Genomic DNA, 18010 nt, shown 5'->3' with positions numbered 1-18010 from the left:
TCCGGTGGACAGGTCAGGGTTCCATAACCGCAGGCAGAACAGTTGAAACTGGAAGAGCAGCAAGGCCAGGTGGACTGGGGACAACAAGGAGTCATCATGCCCGGTAGTCCTGACGCATGGTCCTAGGGCTCAGGTCCTCCGAGAGAGAGAAAGAAAGAGAGAAGGAGATAATTAGAGAGAGCATACTTAAATTCACACAGGACACTGGATAAGACAGGAGAAGTACTCCAGATATAACCAACTGACCCTAGCCCCCCGACACATAAACTACCGCAGCATAAATACTGGAGGCTGAGACAGGAGGGGTCAGGAGACACTGTGACCCCATCCGATGATACCCGCGGACAGGGCCAAACAGGAAGGATATAACCCCACCCACTTTGCCAAAGCACAGCCCCCGCACCACAAGAGGGATATCTTCAACCACCAACTTACAATCCTGAGACAAGGCCGAGTATAGCCCACAAAGATCTCCACCACAGCACAAACCAAGGGGGGGCGCCAACCCAGACAGGAAGATCACGTCAGTAACTCAACCCACTCAAGTGACGCACCCCTCCTAGGGACGGCATGAAAGAGCACCAGTAAGCCAGTGACTCAGCCCCTGTAATAGGGTTAGAGGCAGAGAATCCCAGTGGAGTGTATAGCAATCTGATTGGGTTCCTCTTAGAGGGAGTTGAATTGTATCATCCAATACCCTTCTCCAGTCGTGGGTATACAATAGGGAGTTATAACTGTAGAATACGGAAGGTTCATTTAGGAGTGGAACTGGCAAGTGTCTTCACTGACATTTTCAACCTCTCCCTGACCGAGTCTGTAATACCTACATGTTTCAAGCAGACCACCATAGTCCCTGGGCTCAAGGAAGCGAAGGTAACCTGCCTAAATGATTAGCGCCCCGTAGCACTCACATCTGTAGCCATGATGTGCTTTGAAAGGCTGGTCATGGCTCACATCAACACCATCATGCCGGACACCCTAGACCCATTCCAATTCGCATACTGCCCCAACAGATCCACAGATGATGCAATCTCAATCGTACTCCTCACTGCCCTTTCTCACCTGGACAAAAGGAACACCTATGTGAGAATGCTATTCATTGACTACAGCGCAGCTCAGTACAACACCATAGTGCCCACAAACCTCATCACTAAGCTAAGGACCCTGGGACTCAGCACCTCCCTCTGCAACTGGATCCTGGACTTCCTGAATGCCCCCCCCCCCCAGGGGCAACAACACATCTGCCACGCTGATCCTCAACACTAGGACCCCCAGGGGTGCGTGCTTAATCCCCCCCTGCACTCCCTGTTCACCCACGACTGCGTGGCCAAACACGACTCCAACACCATCATTAAGTTTGCTGACGACACAACAGTGGTAGGCCTGATCACCGACAACGTTGAGACATCCTATAGGGACGCGGTCAGAGACCTGGTAGTGGGGTGCCAGGACAACAACCTCTCCCTCAATGTAAGCAAGACAAAGGAGCTGATTGTGGACTACAGGAAAGGCGGGCCGAACACGCCCTCATTAACATCAACGGGGCTGTAGTGGAGCGGGTCGAGAGTTTCAAGTTCCTTGGTGTCCACATCACCAACAAAATATCATGGTCCAAACACACCAAAACAGTCGTGAAGAGGGCACGACAAAGCCTTTTCTCCCTCAGGAGATTGAAAAGATTTGGCATGGGTCCCCAGATCCTCAAAAAGTTCTACAGCTGCACCATCGAGAGCATCGTCGCCTGGTATGGCAACTGCTCGGCATCTGACTGTAAGGCGCTACAGAAAGTAGTTTGGATGGCACAGTACATCACTGGTGCCAAGCTTTCTGCCAACCAGGACCTCTATACTAGGTGGTGTCAGAGGAAGGCTAGAAAAATGTCAACGACTCCCGTCACCCAAATCATAGACTGTTCTCTCTGCTACCGCACGGCAAGCAGTCTAGGACCAAAAGGCTCTTAAGAAGTTAACAGCTTCTACACTCAAGCCATAAGACTACTGAACAATTAATCAAATGGCTACCTGGACTATTTATATTGACCCCCCCCCCCCCCCCCCCCCATTTGTTTTTTCACTGTTGCTATGCGTTGTCCATTATCTATGCATAGTCACTTTACTCCTACCTACATGTACAAATGACCTCGACTAACCTGTAGCCCCGCACATTGACTCGGTACCGTTACCCCCTGTATATAGCCTTGTTATTGTTCTTTTGTTAATATTTACTAAATAAAATAAAACGTTTCTTAGCTCTATTTCTTGAACTGCATTGTTGGTTAAGGGCTTGTAAGTAAGCATCTACACTGTTGTATTCGGCACATGTGACAAATAAGATTTGATTTGACTTAGACTTATTTTTCATCCAGATACCATCTTTCATTCTCCTCCTCATCCTCCTCCTCATCCTCCTCTTTCTCTCTCCACTGTGTTAATATTGCTCCTCTGTGCTCCAGGCCAGCCAGCTGGGGGTGTACAAGGCCTTTGTTGACAACTACAAGACAGCGGTGGAGACAGCAGAGAAATGCAGCCAGGCCAACACCCAGTTCCAGAAGATCTCTGAGGTAAGTGCTGGTCTCTCTCTCACACACACACACACACACGCACACATACACGCAGGCACGCACGCACGCACGCCAGCTGTAAATTACATCAGTTGTGAGTGCTGCCATTTGTACTCATATAGGGAGTTGTGTGTGTTTGTCCGGCCCTGCAGTTTGCTGCTGCAGCCCCATTCCGCTTCATTAGTCCTCTCAGCTCAACTCTGCCTCAGTCAGGCTGTTTGTGTCTGTTTGTTTGTGTGCGTGTGTCCTGCTTCGATACCCTAATACTATACTGCTAAATTCCTATACTGCTAAAACTGTAATACACCAGTAATCACAAATCATACATTTTCTTCCAGAACCTGAAAGTAAAGGGACCCAAGGACTCTAAGGACTGTACCACAAATGTCACCATGGAAGGTAAAGAGATGCGTTCTTTAATAACTTTTCTAAAAACTTTTGTGGATTTTACAGAGTAAGAAAAACACACATAAATATAATGGATGTGTTCTGATCTAGATGTGTTCTGATCTAGATGTGTGTGTCTGAAGGTACTGAAGCTGCTATGGCTCTTTTAAAGGCCCAGTGCAGTCAATATTATGTTTTTCCTGTGTTTTAAATAATATTGTACAACAGCTGATAAAACTAACACTGTAAAAGTGTGGGGAAAAATGTATTGGTGTTATTTCCTAATAGTTGCTGGTTGAAAATACAATCTACACAGGGTGGGAGTTTTGACTTTCCATGGTGACATCACCATGCGTTGAATTGGTTAATATACCAATAACAAAGATATTTCCAAACCTCTCTCCGATAACAGCTAGTCTTTAGTTTGCCCCTCCCCACTCCGAGACAGTCCTAGCAAACTTCTTGCTTGATAAATCGTTTTTCGCTTAAAAACATTTTTTTCTCCATTTGAATAGAAATCTATTACAGTAAGATACTTAATTGTTACCCAGAAATATTTGATATTGATATAAAACCGCTGCATTGGGCCTTCAAAACTTCTTCTGGCTAGGGGGCAGTATTCGGAAGTTTGGATGAATGAGGTGCCCAAAGTAAACTGCCTGTTACCCAGGCCCAGAAGCTAGGGTATGCATATAATTGGTAGTATTGGATAGAAAACATTCTAAAGATTCCAAAACTGTTAAAATAATGTCTATGAGTATAACAGAACTGATATGGAAGGTGAAAACCCGAGGACAATCCGTCCAGAATGTTTTTTTTTCAGCTCACCTCTGATTACAATGGCTGTGAATGGGAATATAAAAGGAAGTACTCCCAGATTGCAGTTCCTAGGGCTTCCACTAGATGTCAACAGTCTTTAGAAAGAGTTTCAGGCTTGTTTTTTGAAAAATTAGCTAGACTTTGTAGTTTTTCTAAGTGGCTCCCATTTTGGCTGTAGTGTTTGTAGCGCGTTCCGGTGAGTGCACGTACTTCGTTATTTATCTCCGGTAATGGTCTCCGGTATTCTCCGTCTTAATTGTGATATTTTATTTACATAATAGGGTACCTGAGGATTGATTAGGAATGTTTGACTTGTTTAGAAGAAGTTTATTGGTAACTTACGGGATTCATTTTGTATGCATTTTGAACGAGGGAAACCGGTGGATTACTGAGTCAAGCGCGCCATTGAAACTTATTTTTTGGGGGGTATAAAGGACTTTATCAAACAAAAGGACAATTTGTTATGTAGCTGGGACCCTTGTGATTGCAACCAGATGAAGATCTTCAAAGTTAAGTGATTTATTTTATCGCTATTTCTGACTTTCGTGACTCCTCTGCTTGGTTGGAAAATGTATGTAATGCTTTTGTGTGCGGGGCGCTGTCCTCAGATAATCGCATGGTGTGCTTTCGCCGTAAAGCCTTTCTGAAATCCGACAAAGCGCCTGGATTAACAAGAAGTTAAGCTTTTGAATTATGTATGACACTTGTATTTTCATGAATGTTTAATATTACGATTTCTGTAATTTGAATTTGGCGCTCTGCAATTTCACCGGATGTTGGCCAGGTGGGACGGTAGCGTCCCAATGGTCCGCAAGAAGTTAAGACTCTGTAACCCTGCCTCTTTTGCTTGTGTGTGCAGTGGGACGCTTCGGTAGGCAAGGCTTCCATGTGTGTGTGCTCTGCTCCGCTCTCTCTCCATCTCTCTCTCTCCATCTCTCTCTCTCCATCTCTCTCTCTCCATCTCTCTCTCTATCTCTCTCTCTCTCCATCTCTCTCTCCATCTCTGACTCTCTCTATGGGTGTTGGAGATGTCTGACTCTCTCTATGGGTGTTGGAGATGTCTGACTCTCTCTATGGGTGTTGGAGATGTCTGACTCTCTCTATGGGTGTTGGAGATGTCTGACTCTCTCTATGGGTGTTGGAGATGTCTGACTCTCTCTATGGGTGTTGGAGATGTCTGACTCTCTCTATGGGTGTTGGAGATGTCTGACTCTCTCTATGGGTGTTGGAGATGTCTGACTCTCTCTATGGGTGTTGGAGATGTCTGACTCTCTCTATGGGTGTTGGAGATGTCTGACTCTCTCTATGGGTGTTGGAGATGTCTGACTCTCTCTATGGGTGTTGGAGATGGGCAGAGGGGGAAGTGTGAGATGGAGATTCTACTGCTACTCCGACTGTGTTGTAATGTGGTGTGTGTGACAGCCAGTGTCTTAGATGTAGCCGGGTGGCGGTTAGATAATGAGCTGTTTTCTATTCTGGGTAAAGACCGTCGCTGCTCTCGTCTCTGGACACGTTCTCTCTGTCCTCTCATTTCTGCTGACAAAGACTACATCTTTCCTACTCCTGCCTCTAATCTAATCTAAATCAAGTTGTATCAAATCCAGTTATATTTGTCACATGCGCCGAATAAAACAGGTGTGGACCTTACCGTGAAATGCTTACTTACAAGCCCTTATCCAACAATGTAGTTTTAAGAAAATGGAGTTAAGAAAATATATACTAAATAAACTAAAGTAAACAATAATACAAAATAAATAAAAGTAACATAATTAAATAACAATAACGAGGCTATATACACAGGTGGTACCGAGTCAATGTGCTGGGATGCAGGTTAGTTGAGGTAATTTGTACATGTAGGTAGGGTGAAGTGACTATGCATAGGTAATAAACAGCAAGTAGCAGCAGTGTAAAAACAAAGGGGGCAGAGGTGTCAATGTAAATAGTTCGGGTGGCCATTTAATTAATTGTTTAGCAGTCTTATGGCTTGGGGGTAGAAACTGTTTAGAAGCCTTTTGGACCTAGACTTGGCGCTCCGGTACCGCTTACCGTGCGGTAGTAGAGAGAACAGTCTATGACTAGGGTGACTGGAGTCTTTAAAAACATTTTTGGGCCTTCCTCTGACATGTGGTAGACGTGTGTGTGCATACAGTATCTGTGTGTTTTGCATATGCGGTTGTGTTTACACTTCTCTTTGCATAGCCGGTGTCGGTGTGAAGTTGTGGAGAGATTGTCCTCCCTGGCTAGATCGGCTGTGTCTGTTATAGCAGCACAAAGACAGTAGAAGAGAGAGAGACGGAGAGAGAGACGGAGAGAGAGACGGAGAGAGAGACGGAGAGAGAATAGATATGATAATGGACACTCCATCTCTCCCCACTCTCTGTCCCTCCTTCTCTCTCCACTCTCTCTCCCTCCTTCTCTCTCCACTCTCTGTCCCTCCTTCTCTCTCCACTCTCTGTCCCTCCTTCTCTCTCCACTCTCTGTCCCTCCTTCTCTCTCCACTCTCTGTCCCTCCTTCTCTCTCCACTCTCTGTCCCTCCATCTCTCTCCACTCTCTGTCCCTCCATCTCTCTCCACTCTCTGTCCCTCCATCTCTGATTCCCCCTCTCATGTGTAGTGGTTGAGTAGAGGAAGACACTGATTGGTGGTCCAACAGAAATGTATTGGAGTTTCACTGATGTGTGAATTCAACCCATAGGGTCGGCACCACACTGGGTGGAGCTTCGCTATCCACCCACAATGTTGTCCAAGTTATTTTAGTCTGCCAGCCAAGCCTGTCCTCCCACTCCTGTTGGACTGCCCAGACCAGATCACAGTCTAGATCACTGGCTTTATTACCAGGACAGGATGAGATCACTGTTGTGTTGTTCTGACCTACCACCCACACCATATGACCTTTTCATATTCAATAACACCTGTTGGATTTATTCAATATGACTGTTACTCACAATGAATCCTGTGCTCATTTCTAAGTGTTTCACACCTCCCCTGTCTCTCTCTCTCCCCCATACTTTATCTCTCCCTCACAATTTTAGTTTTTGTACACCCCTCTCAGTGCCCCCTCTTCTCCCTCTCTCTGAGTTGGCACATTGGAAGAGGGCCAACGGTTGGCATTGATCAGTTCAGCCCAGTCAGGTAGCTGGACTGGCAGAGGTCTCTCTATCTAAGCCATGTCTCAGTGTTCTATATCCAGGACTGCTGATTGGCTTTCACCCACATTGACACCCTGGTTACTGAGGAGGAGCTGTCCGTCAGGTTGTCACAGTGACCTTGAGGGTTCCATCACAGGCACCCCACTGTGAAGCTCTATTGGTTACCTATAATCAGCAGCCCTCACTTCTCCATCACTCCTCTAATCAGCAGCCCTCACTTCTCCATCACTCCTCTAATCAGCAGCCCTCACTTCTCCATCACTCCTCTAATCAGCAGCCCTCACTTCTCCATCACTCCTCTAATCAGCAGCCCTCACTTCTCCATCACTCCTCTAATCAGCAGCCCTCACTTCTCCATCACTCCTCTAATCAGCAGCCCTCACTTCTCCATCACTCCTCTTCTGTCATCTCCTCTCTTTCCTCTCTTTGCTGCTGGACTTTGAGCTGTGCTTCTGTCTGCACTGCAGAGTTCCTGAGTCCTTGGAGATGAAGAGACTGAGACGAAGGCTGAGTCAGTACAAAGCAGGAGCTGGGAGTTTTTTGGGGAGGGGGAGAATAAGTAAGTGAAGTGTTAGTCAGAGATCATAAGCAGCTCATTATCAAAGCTTAGGATGTTCAGTCAACATGTCAACAGGGGCTTTTTTAGCATATTCTCCTGTATCTTTTTCTCCATCTTGCAATCTCTCTCTCGGTTCTCACCCAGTCTGTCACAACACATCTCTCTTTCTGTCTCCACTGCAAAGCCTCCTGGGATATCAGCTTAGTGTCACAGATCTGGTTGGTAACGGGATTGGCTCCTGAGATGTGAGAGAAGGAGAGGAAGAAGAAAGACAGAGACATATTTAAGAGAAGTTTAGGATAGAAATGTGATTTGGAGCACAAGTTTGCGTAGTTTCCGTAGTAGCAGAGTAAATCTGCAATGGAAGCAAACTGCTATGTAACCAATAAGGCTGCTCAGAGTGCTGCGAGGCTGGAGATTCACTGCATGTTAAACAGGCTGTCTATGAAGACACTGTGTGTGCTTGTGCATGTCTATGTACAGTACCAGTCAAAAGTTTGGACACCTACTCATTCCAGGGTTTTTATTTTAACTATTTTCTACATTGTAGAATAATAGTGAAGACATCAAAACTATGAAATAACACACATGGAATCATGTAGTAACCAAACAAGTGTTAAACAAATCAAAATATATTTTATATATGAGATGACAGCTTTGCTATCTTGATGACAGCTTTGCACACTCTTGGCATTCTCTCAAGCAGCTTCATGAGGTAGTCACCTGGAATGCATTTCAATTAACAGGTGTGCCTTGTTAAAAGTTAATTTGTGTAATTTCTTTCCTTCTTAATGCGTTTGAGCAAATCAGTGGTGTTGTGACAAGGTAGGGGTGGTATACAGAAGATACCCCTATTTGGTAAAAGACCAAGTCCCATATTATGGCAAGAACAGCTCAAATAAGCAAAGAGAAACGACAGTCCATCATGGAAAAGTGGCTACTTTGAAGAGTCTAAAATATATTTTGATTTGTTTAACACATTTTTTGGTTACTACATTAATCCATATGTGTTACTTCATAGTTTTGATGTCTTCACTATTATTCTACAATGTAGAAAATAGTAAAAATAAAGAAAAACCCTGGAATGAGTAGGTGTGTCCAAACTTTTGACAGGTTGTGTGTGTGTGTGTGTGTGTGTGTGTGTGTGTGTGTGTGTGTGTGTGTGTGTGTGTGTGTGTGTGTGTGTGTGTGTGTGTGTGTGTGTGTGTGTGTGTGTGTGTGTGTGTGTGTGTGTGTGTGTGTGTGTGAGAGAACCCGACAAGGGATTACGTAAGCCCTGTTACCAAGCAGAGTCTATCATTGTGAAGTTGAGCCAAAGGGCTACAAGTGTGTGAGAGCGAGCGACTGAGTGTGTGATATATCATTTCAAGAGCGGTGTGAGAAGGAGAAATGTAGACCGGGTCAGGAAGTTCATCCTGATAATAATAACAGAGCATAGAGGGAATGACATTAGTGTCTGTGTGTGTCCGTCTCTGCAGGTTAGCAGACACCTGACATTGTGAATGATAGAATTGTCTGCCCCCTACCGCAGGAAACTTGTGCCCAGCCAAGCATGTAATAGGCTTTTTGACTTGTGTTTTTCTGGATTGTGTTTGTGTGTGTGCCTGTGTGCGTGCCAAACCAAACTGAGTGCCCTCTTCTTGTCCTTTCCCACAGCTCTCCTGTACAAGCCGATTGACCGTGTGACCAGAAGCACACTGGTTCTTCATGTGAGTACACACACGTGGTACAGCCATGAGGGATTCCTGATCTGCCCAGAGACAAATGACAAGATTGGATTAGAGAGGACCACAACGTAGAGCTAGTTTGAATAGATAGGACAAGATGGATACACATCAGGGATTAAGAGTTAGTGCTGTCACGTTGTGTAGTCATGAGAAACACAGTGATGGAGCTGGGAGGAATTTAACTGGAAAGCAACAATGCAGCTTGGTTCTGGATCCACCTGCAAAGTCAAACTGCCTTCTGCTGCTTAGAGGAAGTGTTCCATTCCATTTGCCAAGCGTATACCTTTCCTCTGCACGGTTTATCAAAATGACATGCTGTTAGAAACAATATACTCTCCTTTGATGGGCTTCAACCAAGTGGAAAGCGGAAGCCGCCCACAGAGCAAGCAGAGATGCCTAGACGTCTCCTCCAGTCTAGCTTCCAGTGCATTTCATGAATATGTTTTACATAAAGCTAGTGGAAGCATGGCTAAACAAACACCAGTTAGTTTCCTACAAACAAAGGTCAGGCCAGATCATGCAAATCAAAGACATGGCCTGCGTCCCAAATGGCACCCTGTTTTCTATTTAGTGCACTTTTGACCAGGGCCCATTGGGTTTGACCAGGGCCCATTGGGTTTGACCAGGGCCCATTGGGTTTGACCAGGGCCCATTGGGTTTGACCAGGGCCCATTGGGTTTGACCAGGGCCCATTGGGTTTGACCAGGGCCCATTGGGTTTGACCAGGGCCCATAGTGCAATATACAGTTGAAGTTGGAAGTTTACATACTTAGGTTGGAGTCATTAAAACTCGTTTTTCAACCACTCCACAAATGTCTTGTTGACAAACTATAGTTTTGGCAAGTCGGTTAGAACATCTACTTTGTGCATGACACAAGTCATTTTTCCAAATATTGTTTACAGACAGATTATTTAACTTATAATTCAATGTATCACAATTCCAATGGGTCAGAAGTTTACATACACTAAGTTGACTGTGCCTTTAAACAGCTTGGAAAATTCCTGGCTTTAGAAGCTTCTGATAGGCTAATTGACATCATTTGAGTCAATTGGAGGTGTACCTGTGGATGTATTTCAAGGCCTACCTTCAAACTCAGTGCCTCTTTGCTTCACATCATGGGAAAATCAAAAGAAACAAATTTGTAGACCTCCACAAGTCTGGTTCATCCTTGGGAGCAATTTCCAAACGCCTGAAGGTACCACGTTCATCTGTACAAACAACAGTACGCAAGTATAAACACCATGGGACCACGCAGCCGTCATACCGCTCAGGAAGGAGATGCGTTCTGTCTCCTAGAGATGAACGTACTTTGGTGTGAAAAGTGCAAATCAATCCCAGAACAACAGCAAAGGACCGTGTGAAGATGCTGGAGGAAACGGGTACAAAAGTATCTATTTCCACAGTAAAACGAGTCCTATATCAACATAACCTGAAAGGCCGCTCAGCAAGGAAGAAGCCACTGCTCCAAAACTGCCATAAAAAAGCCAGACTACGGTTTGCAACTGCACATGGGGACAAAGATTGTACTTTTTGTAGAAATGTCCTCTGGTCTGATGAAACAAAAATATAACTGTTTGGCCATAATAACCATCGTTATGTTTGGAGGAAAAGTGAGGCTTGCAAGCCGAAGAACACCATCCCAACCGTGAAGTACCGGGGTGGCAGCATCATGTTGTGGGGGTGCTTTGCTGCAGGAGGGACTGGTGCACTTCACAAAATAGATGGAATCATGAGGTAGGAAAATTATGTGGATATATTGAAGCAACATCTCAAGACATCAGTCAGGAAGTTAAAGCTTGGTCGCAAATGGGTCTTCCAAATGGACAATGACCCCAAGCGTACTTCCAAAGTTCTGGCAAAATGGCAAAGCCCTGACCTCAATCCCATAGAAAATTTGTGGGCAAAACTGAAAAGCGTGTGCGAGCAAGGAGGCCTACAAACCTAACTCAGTTACACCAGCTCTGTCAGGAGGAATGGGACAACAAAATTCAACCAACTTATTGTGGGAAGTTTGTGGGAGGCTACCTGAAACATTTGACCCAAGTTAAACAATTTAAAGGCAATGCTACCAAATACTAATTGAGTGTATGTATACTTCTGACCCACTGGGAATGTGATGAAGGAAATAAAAGCTGAAATAAATCATTCTCTCTACTATTATTCTGACATTTTACATTCTTCAAATAAAGTGGTGATCCTAACTGACCTAAGACATGGAATTTTTACTAGGATTAAATGTCAGGAATTGTGAATAACTGAGTTTAAATGTATTTGGCTAAAGTGTATGTAAACTTCAGACTTCAACTGCATATAGAGAATATGGTGCCATTTGGGGCACAGCCACAGACGTGAAATTTTCTGTATTATTGTCTCTCATTTACTGTACAAAGACATGTACTGTACCATCTGCTCAACCTTCCAGAGGTTGTCACAATAAATTAACTGAGGTGTGCTGACAAGGCATAAATCAGCCAATTGGCTTTTCTTTCACACGCTCCTCTGAAAAAAGCATTTTAGTTACGCTGAGATAATAAGATATTAGCAATGTGGAGGCAGACTGTCTCAGCCATTAGGTAGCACTTTAAAAGTAAAATAATTTGTTTTGCCCAGTGTTCCATCAAGGAGAAATTATCATATGCTTTTATGAGAGGAAAAGATTTGTTAGAAAACCCAGCCAAACATCCAAATAGTCCAATTCATCAAAATGGTTAAGTAGATCTGGTATTATAGGTTTAAAAACACCTGCACATTGACTGTCCTTAGACAAACATTTGAATGGATGGGGGTCTCAATGTTTTTAAATTGGGGTCTCTGTGACTATTTAAGAGTTGCATTGCGATATCCCCGGCGTGTGTAATATCTAATGGTCTCTCTGTGTGTATTGTAGGACCTGCTGAAGCACACCCCTAAGGACCACCCAGACTTCCCCCTGCTGCAGGACGCTCTGAGGATCTCCCAGAACTTCCTGTCCTCCATCAACGAAGAGATCGACCCCCGCAGGACCGCCATCACCACGCCTAAGGGAGAGGTGGGGTCTCACACACTCTCACACACCATTGTAACAGACTACCTAATGCTTTTCAGCAATTCATGTTGTAACCTTGGGGAAGTGTGTCAATGTATTTGTGAATTGTGTTTTGGGGTCAAAGAAATCGACAGTGTCTCTCCTCCTCCTGCCCTCATCCTCAGTCTCTTCATTACCAGCCGCCTCTCCTCTATCTCTTTCTCTCTCTCCCTCTTTCTAACACTCCCTTTGTTTCATTCTATCATTTTTTCCCCTGTTTTTCTCCTCTTAATGCTCCTCTCTGAGTTTAGGCTTTTTACATTCTCTGCCTGCTAAGTCCTTCCCCTCTCCCATCCTTCTTCCCTCTTTCGCTCTCTCCCCCTCTCCTCCTTTCTCCCTCCATCTCTAAACCCCCTCCTTTCTGCTTTCCTCCCTCCACCCCTCTCTTTCTATCCCTCTCTCCTCCCATCTCTTCCTCGCTCTCCCTCTATCCCTCTCTCTCTATCCCTATTCCATTCAGTCAGTTCAGTTTTTAGCCTCCCTGTCAGTTCTCCATTCATTGTCTGTCTGCTACCAGAAATTAAAAACTGTCTCTGCCCTCTTTGGCGCACACTTTTCCGATTACTCCAGTTCTGGTTGAGCTCGGCCTTATTTTAGGTTTCCTAGTTGGCTCGCTAGAGATGGACAGATGCAGAGAGGGAAAGGGGGCAGTGTTTTGAGTTCTTAGTGGCTTATTTAGCTGATGATTGACACAACTGTCATGGAGAATGTAGACAGCAAGAAAATATAGACACCAAGTGATGTTCTTTCATATTGCTGAACTCTGATCTATATCTCCTACAGTACATCCTGTCTCTTTAACTGTGTGTGTGTGTGTGTGTGTGTGTGTGTGTGTGTGTGTGATAGGCAGTATCCCTCAGACTATGCCCAGGGCTCAGAACAGGAAGTGAATGTTTACAGCTAGGTTAGCTGCCCCGTGCAGTGCGTGCCACAGGAAGTGATGTCATGGAGTTTCTCTCCCTGGTAGGCTCGTCAGCTGGTGAAGGATGGTTTCCTGGTGGAGATGTTGGAGGGTTCCAGGAAACTGCGTCACGTCTTCCTCTTTACAGACCTGCTGCTCTGTGCCAAAATGAAGAAGACCTCTGCAGGGTAGGTCAACACATACTCATGCACATTCAGGCATAAACATACCCACTGTGCTATTCACTGTGCATATTATATTATACACTCTTAAGTGGTCTCCAGTGTGAGTTGATGACAGTGTTTTCAGTCTGTTCTGTTGACGGGTGGGTGGGTGAGCAGAGTGGCTGGTTGAGGCCATTGCCCATCAGTGCAGGCCAGTGTGTGACTGGAGAGAGAATAAGTCCTACATATTAACACTAAGACTCTTCCTTCTCCGCCTCACCTTCCCTCCCCCCTCACTAAGAGAGGCTGTGAGAGAATACACTCCCCATAACAATGTCTCCCTTCATCCCTCTAGCCCTCTCTCTCCAGTGAGTCTACTACAGGTCCATTTGAAAGGAGAGAGAGTGAACACAAGAGATACATAGTTAGTGATACAAGGCACATTCTCCAATAGGCTCTCCTTAAATGAGGCAGACTGATAGCTTATCCCGTATTCCTACAGATTCTAATAGGGTTGATCAGGTTTTATGGGGTCCTGTCAGCTCTGCTGTGGCAGTGTATGAAGTATGACAACAGTGCATCAGTGTATGAAGTATGACAACAGTGCATCAGGGTATGAAATATGACAACAGTGCATCAGGGTATGAAATATGACAACAGTGTATCAGGGTATGAAATATGACAACAGTGTATCAGGGTATGAAATATGACAACAGTGTATCCGTGTATGAAATATGACAACAGTGTATGAAATATGACATCAGTGTATGAAGTATGACAACAGTGTATCAGTGTATGAAGTATGACAACAGTGCATCAGGGTATGAAATATGACAACAGTGCATCAGGGTATGAAATATGACAACAGTGCATCAGGGTATGAAATATGACAACAGTGCATCAGGGTATGAAATATGACAACAGTGCATCAGGGTATGAAATATGACAACAGTGTATCAGGGTATGAAATATGACAACAGTGCACCAGTGTATGAAATATGACATCAGTGTATGAAAATATGACAACAGTGTATGAAATATGACAACAGTGTATCAGGGTATGAAATATGACAACAGTGTATCAGGGTATGAAATATGACAACAGTGTATCAGGGTATGAAATATGACAACAGGGAATCAGGGTATGAAATATGACAACAGTGTATCACGGTATGAAACATGACAACAGTGTATCACGGTATGAAACATGACAACAGTGTATCAGGGTATGAAATATGACAACAGTGTATCAGGGTATGAAATATGACAACAATGCATCAAGGTATGAAATATGACAACAGTGTATCAGGGTATGAAATATGACAACAGTGTATCAGGGTATGAAATATGACAACAGTGTATCAGGGTATGAAATATGACAACAGTGTATCAGTGTATGAAATATGACAACAATGCATCAAGGTATGAAATATGACAACAATGCATCAAGGTATGAAATATGACAACAGTGTATCAAGGTATGAAATATGACAACAGTGTATCAGGGTATGAAATATGACAACAGTGTATCAGGGTATGAAATATGACAACAATGCATCAATGTATGAAATATGACAACAGTGTATCAGGGTATGAAATATGACAACAGTGTATCAGGGTATGAAATATGACAACAGTGTATCAGGGTATGAATAACAGCCCTGCTCTGAAGGGATGTTCTCTCACTGTGATTATTATTTCCTCAGTTTTGTAACTCTCAAGTGTTCTTTGATGTCATAATAAAAAGGGAGACAGTCTGGTGCTGTAGACTATTGTGGAGAAAGGGTTTAGAATAGTGAATGGAGGGATCGTATAGTGCTGAATATGAAGCAAATCACTTAGTGGATATCTGGATGTTAGGAAATACATAGCATGCAGCAAGGTGTGTATTTCAATCTGGTCTCAATCTGGTGTTTGGGCCTGAGGCAAAGAGTGTGTGTGTGTGTGTGTGTGTGTGTGTGTGTGTGTGTGTGTGTGTGTGTGTGTGTGTGTGTGTGTGTGTGTGTGTGTGTGTGTGTGTGTGTGTGTGTGTGTGTGTGTGTGTGTGTGTGTGTGTGTGTGTGTGTGTGTAAATTGATGGGAATGACAGCATACACGGCCATAGATTAAGTGTTTCATTTACAGGATTGCCTACCATGGCCCTATGTCATTTCCTGTCGGCACGGTTAACATTGTTTGCCAGGTTAGGGTTGATTATGATTGACAATCGTTGCTTCCTGCTACCTAACCGTGTGAAGGACATACAGGCAACTGGCATTGTCAAGGTTACCACCAGTCTGTAAATCAATCTGTTGTCTGTAGCTTTAGCTTTTTGTCTCCGTGTCCCTAATGGCAACTTATTCCCTGTATAGTGCACTACTTTTGACCAGAGCCTTTATGGCCCCTGGTCAAAAGTAGTGTGCAACATATCGAATAGGGTAGCATTTGGGACCCAGCCTATGTGTCCTCTGGTCTGGACTTTAACACCACAGGATTAGGCCAGCAGCCAGATAAAACAAGCTATCCAACTGATAGCTAATCATCAGTATTAACTCACTGTGAAACCTTAATACCATTCAATCCCTCTATCTACTCAGTCATGGTGGATTATTAATGTTTCTATTGATTCCAAAGCCCTATTTCTCCTCTTAAATAATTGCTGTAAACCATTAATATACCACCCTTTCCCAAAGTATTCAGATGAACCAGAGGTACATTTATGTGTGATTATGGTAAATTACGGCTGTGAAAAGCTCATTTGGGAGCTTGAAAGTGCTGTGGACAGACGGAGATTAGATATGTAGATTTTATTCAACACCAGCAATGCCAATCTTGGTCCCTCTAATCATCTCTACCTCAGTCTGTAATAGAGACAGTGTTTATTCACATCAGCCTACACACTGCTGGGGGATTTAAACAGTGCATCAATACAGGTACATATCTTAGAGGACAACAATAAAACACCACGGACTACACTGAGACAAAGGGTTTGCTTACAAAGGAACAAAGGGGGGATCTCACCCTGTATTAAGGAGGAGTGGAGGTCTCATAAAAAATGGAGGGATGTGTGCAGGCGAATGAGGGGGTGGGAGTGAGGGGACATATTGGGATGAAGAGAGAAAACAAGAGAGAGGTATTTGCTATCTCCATCCCTATATAGTTCAATACAGCCAAAACACTTCACTCTATTTTCTTCAAACTACATTGTTGGTTAAGGGCTTGTAAGTAAGCATTTCACGGTAAGGTCTACACCTGTTGTATTCGGCGCATGTGACAAATACATTTTGATTTGAACACAAGTTATTTAACTAGCCACATAAAAAGACTAATCGTCATACTATTTGTTTGTTGTGCTGTATTTTACTTCAGGGTTAAAACAGGAAGGACATGGTATTTAGTTTTGTTGTCATATTTCCCATCCCATCATTTTTGATGAGGTTTGCACCAATTGGAGGCTTAATGTATTCCTATGTTAATGAGTGTAAGATCCTGCCTTCAGGAAAGATAATGATAATGAAAGCTCGTTAAGGGGAATACAAATACTCCCAACACCATTACATCTTTAACACTATTAAAATCAATTTATGATTCATCCAAAAATGTGGTCCGAGGCACCGGATGGATGGTGTGACGCAATTGCGGAGCCTCCGAAGGCATGCATATAATGACAGTATTTCCTCATTGTCTTTGTCCCTCCAGGCTCCTCTAAAAGATATTAATGATATTGAGCTCGCTCCACCTCTTTGTCTCTTTGTCGCTCTCTTTGTCGCTCTCTTTGTCGCTCTCTTTGTCTCGCGCTCTCTCTCTCTTTGTCTCGCGCTCTCTCTCTTTGTCTCGCGCTCTCTCTCTTTGTCTCGCGCTCTCTCTCTTTGTCTAGCGCTCTCTCTCTTTGTCTAGCGCTCTCTCTCTTTGTCTCGCGCTCTCTCTCTTTGTCTCGCGCTCTCTCTCTTTGTCTCGCGCTCTCTCTCTTTGTCTCGCGCTCTTTGTCTCTCTCTTTGTCTCTCTCTCTTTGTCTCTCTCTCTTTGTTGCTCTCTTTGTCTCGCTCTCGCTCTCTGTCTCGCTTTCTCTCTCTTTGTCTTGCTCTCTCTTTGTCGCTCTCTCACTCGCTCTTTGGCTCTCTCTTTGTCACTCTCTTTGTCGCTCTCTCTCACTCTCTCTGTCGCTCTCTCTCACTCTCTCTAGGAGACAACAGCAGTATGAGTGTAAATGGTACATCCCCCTGGCAGACCTGACCTTCCAGTTGCTGGATGACTCGGATGTCTGCCCCCACATCCAGGTGCTGCCTGAACACGAGATAGAGGAGATTAAGATCAAGATCTCAGTCATCAAGAGTGACATCCAGAAGGAGAAGGTGATTATTATGTTTGTTTCTTTGTTTGTTTTGTTTGTTTGTTTGTAATTTTTTGTTTTTTTCTATTTAGCCAGGTAAGTCTTTAAGAAGACACTTTACTGTATGTACAGTGCGTTTGGAACGTATTCAGATTTTTCCACATTTTGTTACGTTACAGCCTTATTCTAAAATGGATTAAACATTTTGGACACAATACCCCATAATGAAAAAGCGAAAACAGGTTATATTATTAAAATAAAAAACATACCTTATTTACATAAGTATTCAGACTCTTTGCTATGAGACTCAAATTTGAGCTCAGGTGCATCCTGTTTCCATTGATCATCCTTGAGATGTTTCTACAACTTG

General features: G+C 43.9%; 1 protein-coding gene across 1 annotated transcript in view; it reads left to right on the top strand.

Annotated features, from left to right (window-relative positions):
* Positions 1-18010, top strand: part of LOC120057059 (active breakpoint cluster region-related protein-like) — a 244721-nt gene that overhangs the window by 128982 nt on the left and 97729 nt on the right. The window contains exons 5-10 of the mRNA XM_039005441.1: positions 2453-2560; positions 2899-2959; positions 9131-9183; positions 12090-12230; positions 13234-13355; positions 17494-17662. Of these exons, the coding sequence (XP_038861369.1) occupies positions 2453-2560; positions 2899-2959; positions 9131-9183; positions 12090-12230; positions 13234-13355; positions 17494-17662 (654 nt within the window). The remainder of the gene's footprint in view (positions 1-2452; positions 2561-2898; positions 2960-9130; positions 9184-12089; positions 12231-13233; positions 13356-17493; positions 17663-18010) is intronic.

The sequence above is a fragment of the Salvelinus namaycush genome, chromosome 12 (assembly GCF_016432855.1).
Source record: "Salvelinus namaycush isolate Seneca chromosome 12, SaNama_1.0, whole genome shotgun sequence".
Taxonomy (NCBI): Eukaryota; Metazoa; Chordata; class Actinopteri; order Salmoniformes; family Salmonidae; genus Salvelinus; species Salvelinus namaycush.
Note: the sequence above shows the minus strand (reverse complement) of the source record. Positions and strands in the feature narration are given on the sequence as shown.